Raw genomic sequence first — 18,046 nt, 5'->3', positions numbered from 1 at the left:
TCCATATTTTTGCAATTGCGAATTGAAAAAAACATTTTATATCTCTTATCTTATTTAAAGTCTGTATCCTGCGCCAAGTTCTCAATGGTCCTGTAATGGGTAGATAAGGAAAGGCTGTGGCCACACTGACAACGACCCCCTCTCCTTCCTGGAGGAACCTCTGCAGGTGATGAGCTAAAGAAAGCCACCTGTCCTCACTCTCCCTGCATAAGCCAGTGAGGGGCGTGGGGGCAGGATCGCCCATTTGATTTGGCTCCAGGCCAGGCATTTACTAGCTGTAGTGGTGCAATGAAGATGATTGAGAGATGGTCTCTGCTCTCCGCGCATTTGCAGTGGGTGGCTGACAAAGACATATTTACAAGCACCTTTAAAACAAAGCAGTCTGGAATAGAGGCTGATGCAAAAAGCTGGGAGCAAAGGGCTGAGAGATGTATTGCCGCTGGGTTCTGGGAAAGCCTAAGGAGGGTACAGGGGAGGGGTGGGACCTCGGCAGATTTAAATGAGGAAACGAAAGGGCTTCACAAGCATAGGGGATGGCCCAGAAGTCCTTATTCATCTTTATTTGTAAAATGATATAATAATAACCTACCTGGTACCGAGTGGAAGGTTCTAATCATGAGTTGTCCTGGTTCTTGGTGCGTTGAACAAAGAATTGAACAGCACCCGCGAGCAAGCAATGAAAGCATAGATTTACGGAAGCGGAAGGTAATAGGAGCGAAAGTACACTCCACAGAACGGGAGAAGCCCCAGCGAGTGGCTCAACAGTCCCGGTAGCAAAGCCTTCTGGGGTTTCAGTACTCTCTAGAGGTCTCTCATTGGTTACACCATACGTAAATGAAGGGCTAGCTCACCGCCAATTAGAGGCCAAAGTGAAATGGGCTGCAGCCAATCCACGAACGGTATGATTGGCACCCTATGCAAATGAAAGTCCTAGAATGGACCACTCATAGGCCAGAGTGCAGGTTTGGCCCGTAGCCAATCAGATGCTGGCGTGGACTGGTGCCTTATGCAAATAAAGGTCCTAGAATGGACCGACAGTAGGCCAGAGTGCAGGTTCTTCCTTTTAATTTAGTTCCAGGAAATTTGCGTGAATTGGCCTTATGTTCCCTGCCTTCAGACCCTATTCTCCCTCCTCAATAGTGTTGTTTTAGGATTAAATATATGTAAAGCACCTGGCACTATTCAGGAGTATAAAATGTTTTAGCTATTGTCATGGGTAGAAAGCAAAGTAAGAGGTCTGGCCAGAAGTGCGCACTGGAGGGTAAAAATAACTGTGTGCTCTTGGTGCTTCTATAACTGATTGTTTCAAGCCCCCAGGGAAGACAAATATCTAAAGTAAAGAGAAAATAAGAATATTAGTACTTTTCTTTCACCAGAATGTGACTTTTTGGGACAGAGGTGCACGTGATCTTGCACCTCTGGCAATTAATCTGAAGTATAGGAATTATGAGGGCAAGTTCTTGGTCTTAACTAGAAATGAAAAAAAAACAAAGGACACGGTATCAGGACAAGGTTTCCTGGGGGCACCTCCAGTGAAGCAATGGGCCTCCCCACACAACCTGGGGGTTAGGCCACTGGAAAAGCAGTGGTTGCTGCTACACATTCTTAGATAAAGCAATTCATCTCTTTTGACTTAAATGTCTTCATCTGTAAACTGCGGATGGTGATACCTATCACTGGGAGTCCTTTTTTTTTTTTTTGAGACAGAGTTTCGCTCTGTCGCCCAGGCTGGAGTGCAGTGGCGCGATCTCGGCTCACTGCAAGCTCCGCCTCCCGGGTTCACGCCATTCTCCTGCCTCAGCCTCCCGAGTAGCTGGGACTACAGGCGCCCGCTACCACGCCCGGCTAATTTTTTGTATTTTTAGTAGAGACGGGGTTTCACCGTGTTAGCCAGGATAGTCTCGATCTCCCGACCTCGTGATCCGCCCGCCTCGGCTTCCCAAAGTGCTGGGATTACAGGCGTGAGCCACCGCGCCCGGCCACTGGGAGTCCTTTTGAGGATTAAATGATATCAGACATGTATCACACTTAGCCAGTGCCTTGGCACACTGTTGATGTTTGATAAATATTAACTGTTTTTATAGCTAGGACAGTGGAGACTAGCTTGCCTGGGACGGGCTGTTTGGCTTCTATTAGTAAAGAAGAAACTTCTTAGAGGAGGCACTGGGGAAGGGAAGACAAACAGAAAGAAGGAGAAGGAGCCCCATCAAGGATTTAAATGTGGTTTTCCCTCCTGCTGAGAGGGCCCCTGGACTCAATAAACTGGAATGACCCTAGCTGAACTTCCAGGCTTGAAAGTATAGTTGTCTTTTAAAAGGAGTTCTTCTTTTCCAAGATCAATTGTTCAACAGAACTGAAAAGCTTGCCTTCAGAAGAGGCTGACTCCTAAAACCTGCAGGGTAAACCATTAAAAGAAAGAATGTGCCATTACTCAATAAGAAACAGGGAGCACCATGCATACACAGTCTGAAGGCTGCAACTCTGCTGCCTCTTCTATTCGAAATTAACCAGAAATCCGAGAACTTGAAAGCTGAGTCCTAGCTAACATTATTTAAATGAACCGGCTGTTACACGAACCTTAAACCACATGTCATTTGGTTGTGGGGCTGCCATGGGCCAAGAGACATTAATACTGATGGTTCCCAGCTCACAAATGAACTGCGTTCGTGTGTTTGGAAGGCTGTGGTTTGAAAGGCAGAATGCACTTTCCTATAGAAGCAATGTTACAAATGGCAATTAGGGCTACAAGCCAGCTCACAAAAAGCCATGTAACCATAATATAGCTAAACACCATACATTTTAGCCCAACAGAGTGGAAATCAATAGTGTTACAATACTAATAATTAAAGGATGAGATAAAAAAATCTTTCATTTGTCTTGAATACTAGTGCTTAGGCAAAAACAGATTTAATTAAAGGAAGATGAAAATATCTATCCAGTTAGGCATAGGGACCAAGGAAAACTGGGACTGTAAGTCAGGAACCCCGACAGTTGGGAATCAGACCAACTTGCAGGATTTCTGTCAATTCTAAGGAACTAGTGTCTGCATGTGAAGACCAACCTAGCACCCAGAAAGGAGTTTGGGGAGTGGGTGGAATGGAGGGTTAGGACGACTGAAAAGAAGTTAGCCTAGTCATTCCTATGCAGCTATTTCATCAGCCAAGATGGGACCCGGCTTCAGCATTCCTCCCCTCTTGGGTGATTATTCCTATTTATAACAAAGCCAACCCTGGCCCCAAGAACCACTGGAGTCCAGAAAGTTTGGTGTGTTTTTCATACTGATTTCTGAGATCAGACAAGCTCTTGGATATTCACACAGCCTGGATGGATTTTTACCTCCCTGCCCTGCCCTCATGTAGATGAACCTGCTCTTGCTATCCCCTTCACAGAGGAGAAGTTCTGCCAGTTGCCTGGAGTCTCCCTCTGCCATCCTATTCCACATGTGACCAGCACTGCACCTGGCTGGAGACATTCTGAATCATTTATTCTAGCTTAATGCTAGGGATCAAATACACATTTTATCTGGGAATATGAAAAAGACATGAGATATCTGTATATGGTATATGAAATATGAAAAGATGAGAAATGAGGAAAGGAGTAAATTGAAAATCGAAGTTACTTGAAAAAGATCATTTGTAAAGCAATACAATGGCATTCTGCAAGATCTAACCATTAGGTGGCACCACTGGCCCAAGGAAGTTTGGTGGCCCCAAGAAAGTGGAGGAGAAATGGGGAAAATTGCTGAGTGGTCTAGGGTAGGAAGGCTGAAGGGAGCCACAGCGGAACAAGTAACTGAACATATACAAGCATTCCTGTGAAGTGTGTACTCTGAATTAATCCACATATTAATAAATTCAATCATTAATTCCCTTAAAATTATTTTTAAAGTCTCATAATTTTATTTATACAAATTGATTTATATCCCTTGCCCATTTCTATTGATCTATGCTTTTTAAAAATTAATTTCTAGCAGTTCTACTTATTCTGAGTACTAGTCCTTTGTCAATGAGATATATACAAATATATTCTGGTTCATGGCTTGCCTCTTTTTTAACAGCAAGTTTCTGTTGTACAGAAATTTTTCATTTTAATACAGGCAAACTTTTTTCTTTGCCATTTGTTCTTTGTGAGTCTTGTTTAATATATCTTTTCTTATCTTGAGACCATAAAAACATTCTTTTAGATAAACTTTTGCTTTCTAACCACCAGTTTTGTGCTGATATGGTATAATTTTTTTTCTTATGGATAAACCAATTACTAAATAATCTATTTTTTTCTGCTGATTTGCTACTCCTCTCATGCAACTAGTTTTCCATAAATGTATGTGCCCATTCTGTTCCTTGAGTCTGTTGATTCCTGCACCAAATATGACAATCAACTGACTAGTGATTCTTGACCCCACCTTGTTTCTCAAACACATTTACCACATTAGCTAATTTCTTCCATTACATCATTACAACCACCTCAGGACTCTAGATTGCGGGACATGAAGGAGGATGCACAGACTACAGCTAAAATGCTGAAGAGATTAGTGTTAAGCAGCAGAATACAGTTCATCTATTCCAGGACAGAAGACAGAGTCAGCCGCCAACCATTTGATTTGGAAAACAAAATTTCAAATTAATTAACCTTGTTTCAGTGAACTACTCCAGAAAGCATTGCCTAACTGACTGGGAAATTAAATATTCATTCTGAATATCTGCAATTTGATCATAGAAGAAACCAGGTATAAGAGGAGGACAGATTAGAGCAAAGCCATCATTACTGATGGGGAAGAAATGCACTTTTTGAGTTTTATTCTGACATGATTGCTGAGCTGAAGCCAGAAGGAAGATGATACCTTTGTGCATACACAGGTCTCCAGTGAAGTATGTGGGTCTTTTTGGTGCCAATCAATCAGGAGAGAGAGTTTCAAATCAGGGACGTAAGATTTATATAACAATAACAGGTCAGAATTTTATAGAAAGGGAACATCTATCTCCATATGGACTATTTTCATTTTATTATTTTGCTGCCTTGGGAGAATCTAGATGAATGTGAGGATATCCTGGGCTGGAGAGAAAAAATGGCTCTTGCCACATGAAGGCAGGTCACAAGATAGGTAGAGAAGTAACATGTCCAAATGAACCCACTATTTTTGTGTCCCCACATCTGCTGCTCTTTCAATGTTCCCATTCTCGGCAATGGCAGCACTGTCTGCCCAAATGCTAGACTGCCCAAGCCACATGCCTGGGCATCATCCTTGGAGATGAGTCAAGTACAGTAGATTCTATTACCTAGATCTCCCATCCCCAAACACATCTCTCCATCTCCCCTCCACTCTGTCCCTGCACACACTCTCACCACCAAGGCCACTGTCATCCTTAGAGCTGAAACTACAGCAATAGCTTTCTGGCTGGTCTCTCTGTCTTGAGTCATAGTCATAGCCCTCTTCCCCACTCTCGAAGCCAAAAGGCAAGTCTGGTAATGTCATTTTCTTGCTTAAAACTCGGTAAGGGCTTCTCATTCTCCTGAGGCTACAGTCTAAACTGTTTAATATGATTTACTTGGATCTGGCCCTTGCTGACCTTCGCAGCTGCTTCCTTGAGAGATTAAGAACCCAGACCATGAAGTCAGTTTTGTCTGGGTTCAAATTCCCACTGCCCCACCTATTAGCTTCAAAACTTGAACCAACTTCTGGACCTCTCTGTGCTTCAGTGTTCTCCCGTGTAAAACACGGACAGTCACAATGCCCACCTCACAGGATTGTCGGGAAGACTGAATGAGCTAACACAGGTAGAGTACTCAGGACGGGACCTGGCACACGGTAAGCATTCTATCAATGTTAACCATGATTTTTATTTCTCCAATTCATTATGCCTTCTCCAGCATTCCGGCCCTTGCACCCGCTGTTCTCTCCATCTGAGACACTCTTTCCAACACACTCTGATCATGCTACAAGGTAGTCTTCAGATGTAGGTAACAGCCCCAGCGGCACCTGAAAACTTGTTCAAAAGACAAACGCTCAGGCCCCACCCTAGACCTACTGTATTAAAAACTCTAGGGCTCAACTCCAGCAATCTGAAGATTTTTGTTTTGTTTTTTGATAGAGTCTCGCTCTGTTGTCCAGGCAGAAGTGCAGCTCACGGCTTACTGCAGCCTGAACCTCCCGGGCTCCGGCGATCCTCCAGCCTCAACCTCCTGAGTAGCTGGGGCTACAGGTGTACCACGCCCAGCTCACTTTTGTATATTTTATAGAGATGGGGCTTCACCATGTTGCCTAGGCTGGTCTCAAACTCCTAGGTTCAAGCAATCCGCCCGCCCTGTCCTCCCAAAGTGCTGGGATTAAAGGCATCAGCCACTGTGCTTGGCCAGCACTCTGAGTTTTAACAAACTCAGCAGTCCTCCATAGGATTCTGATGCCCAGTTAAGGCTGGAAAACCAAGGCACCATCCGTGATAAATTGTACTTGGATGCTTACTTTTCTCTATCCCCTGTTAGGCTCTACGTTCCACAATGGCAGAGAAATGTCCATCTTAGTCCGTTCACCTCCTTTGTAGGTGTTGACAAATACGAGCCATCACAAACTGGAAAGGGGTAAGCCATATTTCGTAGGACACATCATCTAATTCTGTGCTCCTCTTTTCTGTTTCCCCAAATCAACACCCAGGTATTTCTAAAGGCTTGCCTAAACGTTCCAGCTTGTTCTCAACCTTGAAGCCAGGCTTAGGCCTAAGCTGTAAAGGCGGGAGGGGAGACCCTGGAGGTAGAGGGGCAAAGGCAAGATGCGTCGCAGGGGCCCTGCATGGCCTGGAGCAGCATAGGGGCCAAGAGGGTCTGCGCTCTCCCTAGATTGGAGTTTCTCTCCATCATGTTTGGAGGAAGCACAGATAACTGAGGAAAGTCTGTATCTGCACAGCCACCCGAACTCCTGCCTCCTAATAAACACCTCTGAGGGAGAGGAAACTCTCTCTCTCTCTCTTCTCTTCCTCCCCAGCACCCCTTGCCCCCCCATCGCCATTTCTCACTCCTCTACTCTCCTCTCTCTCCCTACCCACCTCTGACCCCTCCTCCAGTTCTGCCGCCCGGTAACAAAACCGGGGTTCCCGCCACACGCACCCGGTAGGGCTCAGGACGCTTTATCGGCGACAATGGCTGGCTGAATGGGAGGCCTGAGGTCCTGAACGAACCGGGGGTGCTGGCGACCGGGACCTCGAGGACGCTGCTGGGGAGGACGCTGGCCAGCGTGCAGGGGGCGGAGGCGGGGCGTGCCGGGAGGCTCCCATCTCCCGCCCCGCACAACCCGGGCAGGGCCGCAGCTCCGCCGCCGCCGCAGATCCGGCTCTCACCCTCGGCTCCCGAGGCCCCGCGGCGCCTCCTTCTGCGGACTCTGCGGGACCCTCCCCGGCAGGCGCTGTGCCCTGGAGAAGGCACAGCGGCGCAGGCATGGCCGCGGGGGTGGCGGCGCGGAAGGCAGCGCCGGTGCTGGAGGCCCCCCCGCAGCAGGAGCAGGTACTGGCGCGGGGGCGCGGGCGTGGGGGACGCCAGGCCGGGGTCCCGGGTCTCACGCTGGTGCCGGGCAGGCTGCACAGACTGGTCTCCAAGACCCCGGGGCCCACCGGGGAGAACCGGCCCTGGAAAGACGTGGAGACGGACGCATGACCTTCTGGAAGATGCCACCGTGCGGGGTGCCAGTCCCTCCTCCACTCCCTCCCTCCCCACTTCTGTGCCCTCCCCGCTACCTTCCTTTCCTCCTTCTGATCCTCTTCCTTCGCTCCATCCCTCTTCTCGCATCCTCGCACTTTCTCTTCCAGGCTCACCCCTTCCACTCCCGCCCTCCTTAGTGACCGCCTGTGCCCTCCTCCCTCCTCGGCGGAAGCCCCCAGAGCCCAGGGTCAAGGTCGTAAGCTGCGAGAGAGGGGAAGGGGTGTACTGCAGGCTCTTGGCTAGACCGCCCTGGTTCTCAAACTCGAGTGTCATCAGAATCACTTGGAGGGCCTGTTACCACGCAGACTGCTGGTCTGTGCCCAGGGTTTCTGATTCAAGATGTGTACCCTGATCGTCAGCTTGTCTTGCCTGGTGCTCAACCTAGCCCATTTCTGCTTCTGCTGGCGTCAATTGCAAACCCAATCTTAATTTATTCTTCATTCATAGGACAATTCTTCTCAGGCTACATCCAGGTACCAGGAGGATTTGGGGGTGGAGGAGGGTAGGTCTTACCTGGAGGAACCCAAATCCCATCCGTAAAACGAGGACAAAAATAACTCTTAAGGGCAAAGATAACTCTTAAACAACAACAAAAATCACTCACAGAGCGGGTAGGAAGAGATTAATGTCCCAAAATAGGTTCAGGCAAAGAACTGTAGGATTTCTGAGAAGGGCTTGCTCCTGACTAACCCCCTTCACCTCCAACCCGTGAGGGCGTGGCGTTCGAGCTGGGTATTGGGGAATGGACAGGATCTGACCTCATGGGCCAGAGAATTCTAGATGGAGGGAACAACAGTACCAAATGGCTTGGAGATTTTTTTTTTAATATTGGGATGGATGGCCATGGGACAAGGCAGAGAGAGGGGACTGTCCACTCTGACTGGCAGAAACCTAGGGGTCAGGAATGCTTATAGCAAAAAATAAGGGTGGGCTAGGCTGTGGAGGGGCTTGTGTACCACAAAATGGGGAAACTTAAAATGAAACTCCATGACTTTCTTGCTGGTTTCAAACCCAGATTATCGAAAGGGAGGTTCTGAATTGATGAATGCATGCCAGGAGTGTCAGAGGATCTAGTACTGGTGGATTTGCTGCTGATCTTTACTTTTCCTTAAGGCTGGCATCACTGCCTAGTCTGCTGCCCTCAGGAGGTATGGCCTCTCTGTTGAGGCTGCCCTAGGAGGGACTCACAGTTATCCCTTAATCCCATATGGCAAGACAGTGTGGTCCAGGAACCAGCAGCCAAGGCATTACCTGGGAGCCTGTTAAAAATGCAGTCTTAGTTCCCACGCCAGACCCACCGAATTGAAATCCGCATTTTAACCAGATCCCAGGGTGATTCATTTGCACGTCAAAGTTCAAGAAGTGCTGGTTTCTTGACTTTACTAGAGCTAGGGATAAGAAAGTGAAAATAGAGATAGTTACTGAGCAGCCTATTATCTGATAGCTTCCCTTTAGTTTGAACCTCACCCTATTTTATTTTCCTTCATCACCCTTATCACTACCTGAAGTATGTCTATGTGTGTATTTGATTGTCTAAGAACCTCCTTCAGCATGAAAGCTCCAGCAGAAAAGCCATGTGGTCTGCCTTGCTCGCTCCTGTATTTCCAGGACCTAGAACAGTCTCAGCAAATGGCAGGGCCTCAATAAATATTTATTGAATGAATAAATGAACAGTAACGTACAATCTTATGATGTAAGACCCTAACTCCAGCATACCTTACTGGACAAACACCATCTCCCTATTCCCCATCCTCCACCTCCCCAGCTACAACCCCTGGGGTCTTTTGAGCCTGCAACTGGTTAGGTATGTTTGAAACTCCTTGAATTTGGAGTGTAAGAGAGCAGAGACCATGGGTTTAGGAGTTCCCTCTTCTGCTTGTCTAAGGCTTGCTTTCCAGGCTCGGATTTCTCCTGAGAGCTGAGAGGACCCACTGCTTCCCCAAAACTGCTCTCTGCCTGGGGGTAGGCCATACACAGCCCCTCCTCTCCACCCACAGGCATGCAGCCTTGCCTCGTGACATGAATTCCTTACCAATGAATACAGCCCTCTAAGCCTAACATTCCTACCTGGCACTCACATGTGGTCCAGGGTCATCACTAGTTTCTGAGTTCATTGTTCTGGCTTTGCCACTTGGTTTAGAAAGATTTTTCTAACAGGTGGGTTTTGTGAGGGAAGAGTTGAAAGTGACAAAATCAGTTTGGAGGCAGCAGTTCAGGTGAGAGATAATGAAAGCCAATCGGGGTGGCAGTCTCCAGACACATTGAGTGTGCCATGCACCAGACATGAGGATTCAGTGGGGGGATGAGGCCAGCGCTGGCCACCTACAGATTCAGGTAAGTAAATAAGTCATCAACAATGCAGTCTGGTAACAATGTTCAAGGTCAGTAGATATCCTGGTAGGGGCCTCACCGAAAGGGTGTCCTGGAGTAAGTGGGATCCAAGGGTGAGCAGAAATGAGGCAACCCAGCATGGAGGCTGGGAGTGGAGGGAGAGCATTCAGGGACAGGTAAGCTGCTTGGCTGGAGCAGAGGGTGTGCAGGGGCAGTGGAGAGAGGGGAGGCTGAAATGGGATACAAGGCCTTGTGAGCCATGTTGGATTTCAGGCAGGAAGACAATAGGATCAGTCTATCTTTAATGGGAACACTCTTACTGTTTGAAGAGGGAAGAGAGCGAAGGCAAGGGCCTCAGAGGAGGGGGACACCCTGCGTGCTGGCCTCCTTCTCATCCTCCCCTAGCCACCCTATCTAAAGAGTGACAGCCCTTGCCCTCTGCTGGTTATTCTTTATCACACATTTTATTTTCTTCATATAATTTACTTCATTAGGCAGTTGTTTTGTTTGCTTGTTTATTGTGTATCATTTCCTCTAGAACACAAGATCCTATTCATGAGAACAGACACCTTGTTTGTCTTTCTAATCCTTGAATGCCAGCTCTTAACCCAGCGGCTGGCACATGGGAGGCACCACTCCATATTTGCTGAATGAATGACAAAATGAATGGCATAGAAGCCATAGGGGTGGAGAGAAGGGGGCATGTTTGTGAGGCATTTATAGGTAGGGTCAACAGGAGAGTAGTGGGTTGGAGGTACAGGGTTGGCTAGGGGCAAGGATGATGCCCCAGGCTTTTCTGCTTTGAGCAATTGGATAGATAGGACAGGATGCTATTAACTGAGACGGGGGAGGGGGGACACCGAAGTGGGAGCAGCTTGGGGGGAAACAAGTATGTTCACTTTAGGGCAGGTTAATTCACATATCTGAGAGAGAGTCCCAAGTGGGGCTATGTAGGAGGCATTCAGAAGCATCTGGAGCTCACACAGATTTAGCTAGCCAAAAGAAAGATATAAGAGATTGATACAAATGTGGTGCTGGAACAGGGATAAAAAGGACATGGCTACTGATCAGACAAGAAAAGGGATAAAAAAGAGGACAGAGGCAAGCTTACTTTTGTATTGTTCTTTTCAGTGACATATGTTCATGTAGAATACACTTAATGTAAAGAAGTATAAAAAAGAAAGTAAATGCCCAGGACGTATCACCACCCATGGAGCATTCCTGTTAATGTCTTGGGAGCCACTCTTCTGGGCATTTTTATTACAGATGTCTCTTTATGTAACTATACATTTACATAAATAGGCTCAGATTATACACAACTGTTTTGAAGCATGCTTTTTCTGTTCAGAATATGTCATGAAAATATTTCTATGTCAGTAAATATGAATCTGTGTTATCATTTTGTAGATCTTACAGATTCTTTTATGTAGCTATATAAAAATATGGGTCTTTTTCATCCATCGGGCTGGGTACTTGGTGAGCATTTCATTTTTAAAACAGGTGTCTTTCAGTCCTTGGAAATTTTCTTGCGTAATTTCTTTTTAACTTCCTGCCATCTGTTATCTTCTTCTCTGGTTCTAGAACTCATTTTTTTTTTGTGGGGGGCGGGATGTGAGGAGATTTCCTAGCCCAATTCACTAATATTCTTATATTTTCTCTTCTGTTTTCCATGTCTTTGAGGTTTTTTTTTTTAATTCTGAGTTCTTCAATTTATCTTCGATTCTTCATTTGAGTTTTTATTTCTGTCTTCCTGTTTTTAATTTCTAAGAGCTTTTGGTTGTTTTTCTATATTCTTTAAAGCACAGTGTTCTTGTCATCATGGATGCAGAACTCTTTCCTGTCTCAAACATCTTATGATCTTTGACTGTTCACTTGTGTCTGAGGTGAGACAGTACAGCACTGTTAAGCTCTTGCTAGCAGGGAAAGCTTGTTGACAGGCAGGCTTCAGTGGAGGGTGACCTGGCTGGGCCTTTTCGTAGGGAGAACAAGGACTGTCCATCTATAGGTCTTTTATCTTGGCTTAAATTGATTCATTCCCTGTGTAAGGGGCATGTCTGGCTGCCAGCCAAATGGGCAAGCCCATGTCTAACATGCCTATGCCAAGAGCACAAATGGAGGCCCTCGTGCCACGTGTCTAAGTATCATCAACTGATCTGCTCTCACAGCCCTGCCTGCAGGTCCACTTGTGGCCCGTGTAGCCACATTCTCCCTACCTGCAGTGCTGGCGGCAGGCTTGAGTGGTAGCAAGGATCTGCTGGGACAGGGAAGATGGAAGTTTCAATGTACCTGTACTAGTTTCCTAGGTCTTCCATAACAACAAAAAAATGTATTATCTCACAGTTCTGGAGGCCAGGAGTTCAAAATCTAGGTGTCAACAGGGTCATGCTCCCTCCAAAGACTCTAGGGGAGACTTCTTACTTGCCCCTTCCAGTCTCTGGTGACTCCAGGTGTTCCTGGCTTGTGGCTGCATCCCTCCGGTTCCTGCTTCTGTCTTCACACGGCCATCTACTCTGCCTTGCTATTCTGTGTCTGTGTCTCTGGATGTCAAATCTTCCGCTCCTTTCTCTTGCAAGGACACTAGGCATTGGATTTAGGACCTGCCCTAAATCCAGATGGTCTTATTCTGAGGTCCTCAATTACATCTGCAAATACCCTATTGCCAAATAAGATCACATTCACAGGTACTGGCGGTTAGGACTCAAACATATCTTTTGGGAGGACACAATTCAACCCACTACAGTGCCTAAACCAGGGATGTGGACTGACCCCACTGACTCCCAAGGAAGCTGTGGTAGATAGGATCTCCCACCACACATCTCACTTTTCAGACTCGGGATTTCCAAGCAGTTCCAAGCTGCTCCCAGACTACCTCACTGTGGTTAATTGAGGAGCCTGGTCAGCCAAGATCCCACTTAGATGGTTTGGGATGGCCAAATTTCAAAACTTTATCTCCAGTTTCCCAGAGCACAGGCTATTCTTTTTCTTCTCCCCAACCTGCCAGTCCCCTGGGGTGTCAGCCCTACATCATCTCTCTCCAATCAAGGTCTACTCACTCAATCAGTTACCAGACTTTCATAATTTTTTTTTTTTTTGAGACGGAGTCTTGCTCTGTCGCCCAGGCTGGAGTGCAGTGGCGCGATCTCAGCTCACTGCAAGCTCCACGTCCTGGGTTCACACCATTCTCCTACCACATCCTCCTGAGTAGCTGGGACTACAGGCACCTACAACCACGCCAGGCTAATTTTTTGTATTTTTAGTAGAGACGGGGTTTCACCATGTTAGCCAGGATGGTCTCGATCTCCTGACCTTGTGATCCGCCCGCCTTGGCCTCCCAAAGTGCTGGGATTACAGGTGTGAGCCACCACGCCCAGCCTCAAAATATTTTCTTAAGAGACAGAAAAGACACCAGGCACAGTGGCTCATGCCTGTAATCCCAGCACTTTGAGAGGTCGAGGTGGGCGGATCACCTGAGGTCAGGAGTTCGAGACCAGCCTGGCCAACATGGCAAAACCCCATCTCTACTAAAAATAGAAAAATTTAGCCGGGCATGGTGGCGAGTGCCTGTAGTCCCAGCTACTCAAGAGGCTAAGGCAGGAGAATCACTTGAGCCCGGGAGGCAGAGGTTGCAGTGAGCTGAGATCGCACCATTGCACTCTAGCCTGGGGGACAAAAGCAAGATTCCACCTCAGGAAAAAAAAAAAAAAAAAAAAAAAAAAAAAAACAGAGAGAGAGAGAGAGAAAAGATAAAAACACAGTTATTTTGTGTTTCAGGGTTTGAGATGTCCGGGGCCCTCTAAAGCAAGGCAGGGCCCCTGCAGCCGGATCTAGAGGTGATGCTGCCAGGGAGGATGGTGCTAGGGCTCTCTAGACTCAGATGAGGGCTGCCAGTGTCCTCTACTCTCCCTCCACATGCCTGGTGCCTCTTGGCCTGTGCCTCCGGTTTAGCCACTAGTATTCTGCTAGTGTGGGGGCCTCCAAACCTTAAACTGACTTTCAGTGAACCTTCTGTTACTAACCCCAGTTGCATCCCCCACTTCTAGACACCCTAGGAGCCCGCAATCCACAGCCCTCCTGAGGGTCTTAGCACACACATTCTGCTCTGCACTGCCCGCATGCTGGTGGGCTTCGGTGTCTTTTGCCCTGTGGTGTCCCAGTGTCCCTTTCCGCTGGCCCATCTGCTGGTCAGTTTCAGAATTGGCTGCTCTGGACTCCTCTCTCATTCTCCTTGGACTTGGAGGTTTATGTCCTTTTGCTATTGTTCTAGTGGTGTTTGGGAGGGAGAGGAGGTAAGTGCACTTTTTTTATTTACCATGTTTCAATAGAAGTCCTCATTTTTACTTTTTTTTTAAACACAGTTATTACTAGTGAGTTTGAACACCTTTCCATAAATTTATGTGTCATTTGTATATCTCAATTCGTGAATTTCTCATTCATGTACTTTGCCCTTTTGGACTGTCTCTTTTTGATTAAATTATAAAAGCCCTTTTTACATATGCTTATTAGTTTTTTGCCCCTCACATATGTTATGCTTTCCCCAGTTCAATTTGTCTTTCAAATATTGAGGACTATAATGTATTTTATTTTAAATGTCCTCAAAATCTGTCATTTTTTAACTTTATAATTTCTGGGCTCTACATTATACTTAAAAATGCCTTTTCCACTGCAGAATTATAAACATGTTTACCCATGTTTTCTTCTAGTACTTTTAAGGTTTTCTTTCTCACATTTAAGAGAGAACAAGGCTTTGGATGAAATAGAAAAGTATAAGTTTAGGCAATATTTGCACAATGCCAGGACCTTTCTGGGTGATGCCAGGAAAGAAGAAGTGGGTGGCACAGGGGGTAATACTGGCAACTTCTCCATGGCTCCCTGCCCCCAGGTGATCCCACCAGGTGGGTCCCTAATATTCAAATGGAGGTCACAACATCTGGGCTCAAGTGTTGAGTTCCAGGAGTGAAGCAAGCCTCAGGTAGTCAAGGTGCATGAGTCTCCTCCTTTGTTCCACAGGGCCCTTTCTGCTAACTTCTGCTTTGGGGGCAAAAACATTGGTTGTCTATGCTCTTCTGTGCTCTCCACCAAAGTTACACGATTACGTCTTTCCAATGATTGGCCTTAAAGGTTTCAAATGACCAAATGTAGTGGGTTAGCAATAATCTAGAAAAGGTAGTCCATGGGTGGACTCTGCAGGTCATCCAAAAAGCATGGTTCTGGAGACGATCTCTGTGCTTTCCAGCTCAATTTGTAAGGGCACAAGCCCAGATTACTCCCTTCCCTGGGGTCAGTAATGATGCCTTCTTAACAGGAGAGTACAAGAATGCTCCAAATCAACGGAGCCTCTGGTCAGCTCTGTCTCTGAAACTTTGAACTTGGAAATGATATTTACTCACTGAGATTGGAGATATTTACTCACTGCAATCATTTAAGATACCAGCAAAACAGATGTTTTTTACGGATGCTCAGACTCACACTTCATATCCTAGAAGCCAGAGTAGCATGGCCTATTGGGAGACCACTCTCTGTAACTTTGACTGATTTGCCAAAACAAAACCACTGAAATGGAGCCTCATCTGATTCTCTGATCCAGGAACAGGATCAAATATTTGTTAATAGTGACCTGAGTACTCTTTTTTTGTTTGTGTTGTTTTAGTTCTGTAAGCAAATTATTTTACTAGGACTTTTATCCCAAATTATTCAAATACTATGTGACATTGTTATTTTTCATGGTCTGGGTTTCCCATATATTGCTTTCACAGAAAAACCAAGAAAATAAGGACATTTTTTGATAAGGGCCCTTTTTATGTTTTTCAGCTCTCTCATACAAAGCTTTCTGCAGAAGATACATGGAAGTAAGTAATTAGTATTTTTTAAGAGTTGTTTTGCTAAAAATTAGATTTTTATCTTAACAGTTGAGAAAATGAATGAAGTCATCATTTTATTTGTAAATTTTCCAGGATAGAGAAGATGGGGTAGGATACACAAATACTACAGACCAAAATGCATGGATTTCATCTGTTTTCTACAGCATGATCTGTAGGAAAAGATCATGCAGTCCCACAAAGGTGGATTAATATATCCTTCAAAATATGGCTGTGTCAAGTTACTATTTATTTTAGGCACAAGATACACAGGTTTTGTTCCTATACTATTGTCCCTGTGTTCTGGTGCATACTGTAGGGCCATTGGGCCCTGTGAGCACCACATGAAGTGAAATAAGAACGAAAAGCTCCTCCTTTTTTGTATTACAGGAGTCAATTTTGGATATATTCCTACTCAAAAAGGAAAATACTACATTTGTACACCAATATATACTTTTCAAAGTACTTCAACATAGGCTAACCAATTTGAGATGCATTTTTATTATAGATTAATCTGATATAACAGATTAATAGATTAATCTCATATAACAGATTAATAGATTAATCTCATAAAGCATATTTTATTTTATATCTATGCAAATCCTATTTTAGACTGATGATGAAGTCACTCTTTTATCTATATGCCGTAAGTTCAAAGTCTGTTAATTATATAGAATATTAAACAGCTATTTTAGATTTGGAGCTGTATAAATCACAACTAAGTGCTTGTACTCTTTTCATTTTTCTTCCCATATCTTCAGGGGAACAAGTTTGTTTTTTGTTTGTTTGTTTGTTTGTTTGTTTAAATGAGCTTCTAGAAATCATTCCTGTCTCCTGAGCTCAGCTTCCAATAGAGAGACTAAGAGCCATGTAATTTTATTCAAGTTGCTTACCTGATATGGATTTCATCTTCGTCATTTGATAAATGAGGGAGATTCATTCCATCTATGGTAACTTCCAGCAGTGACATTCTGAGAATCCCTCTCAAAGAAACTGAACTTGAGCAGGAGTATTTACTGGGCTCTGTGGGCTGATTTCTACACCTTTTCCAGCAGGGGGCACCCTTGGGATTTGGATGAGACCCTTTTCTGAGGCATTCACTGCTCTTTGGAGTAGCTGTAGAAATGCTGGCAGAGGGAGAGAACCCAACCCACATACCCATCAAGTGCCTTTAAAAGGTCACTATCTCACGGCACAGACTGTTACCCTGTGGTGTTTTCTGGGTAGTACACTAGCTAACTGCGTATTGTAACCAGACGTAAGTGGAAACTTAACTTTAAGAGATTTTGTGACTGATGGTGCCACACTAGGGATGAAAGATAATGATAACCAGTATTTAGAAAGTAACTGACAGCATTCATAATTTTTCCCCATGTTCACTCATCTAGACCCTGGGCCTCTTTCTCTTCTGCTAGGCTCGTGGTTCTCAATCTTGGCTGCCCCTTAAAATCACATGGGATGCCTGAAAAATTCCTGATGTCACATCCCATTCTGCAAATCTGTATTAATTTGCTAGGAATACCATAACAAAATACCACAGAATAGGTGGCTTAAAAATCAGAAATTTATTTTCTCACAGTTCTGGAGGCTGAAAGTCCAAGATTAAGGTGCTGGCAGGTTTTGGTTGGCATGTTGAAGTACAGGGGATTAGGACGTCAGTGTATGAATTTTGAGAGGGTGAAATTCAGCCCCCAACACCCAGAAATGGTCATCTAATTGATCTGGATATGGGGGGTTAAGATTTTTTTAAAGCTTCCCAGTGATTCGTAACTTACAGACAAGGTCAAGAACCACTGCTCTAGGTTTTCATCGAGGCTACCCCAGAACGTTAAAAGAGATGACAAACTATTTTGTTGATTTTCTCTACAATTGTGCAAAACTAAGCATCCAGCTAAAATGGGAACATTCCGCCATCATGGGAATGTATGTGCATGTCTAAGATAATACTTAAGCCTATTCTTTCTCTCTATTATAGTCCTGTAACAATTTATACAACTCATTCAGAAGCTTTCCATTGCCCCGTGGATAATTTTCTCTCCTCTGGCATAGGCACCATCTGCAGGGTATCCTTTTACTTGAAATAGTAGCAAATGATTTAAAATTACCAACATTTGACTGTTTTTGACTTTCAAAAATTGAAGTTTCATATGATGCAGCTCAATAATAATTATTCC

General features: G+C 45.2%; 1 protein-coding gene across 2 annotated transcripts in view; it reads left to right on the top strand.

The window, feature by feature from the left end:
- The first annotated feature begins 7,335 nt into the window (after window positions 1–7,335).
- Window positions 7,336–18,046, top strand: part of RNF175 (ring finger protein 175) — a 65,812-nt gene continuing 55,101 nt past the window's right edge. For both annotated transcript variants that reach the window (XM_063705608.1, XM_004040524.5), the window contains exons 1-2: window positions 7,336–7,491; window positions 15,826–15,863. In XM_063705608.1, coding sequence (XP_063561678.1) covers window positions 7,426–7,491; window positions 15,826–15,863 — 104 coding nt within the window. In that variant the 5' untranslated portion in view covers window positions 7,336–7,425. The remainder of the gene's footprint in view (window positions 7,492–15,825; window positions 15,864–18,046) is intronic.

Source organism: Gorilla gorilla, chromosome 3 (genome assembly GCF_029281585.2).
Source record: "Gorilla gorilla gorilla isolate KB3781 chromosome 3, NHGRI_mGorGor1-v2.1_pri, whole genome shotgun sequence".
Lineage (NCBI taxonomy): Eukaryota > Metazoa > Chordata > Mammalia > Primates > Hominidae > Gorilla > Gorilla gorilla.
Note: the sequence above shows the minus strand (reverse complement) of the source record. Positions and strands in the feature narration are given on the sequence as shown.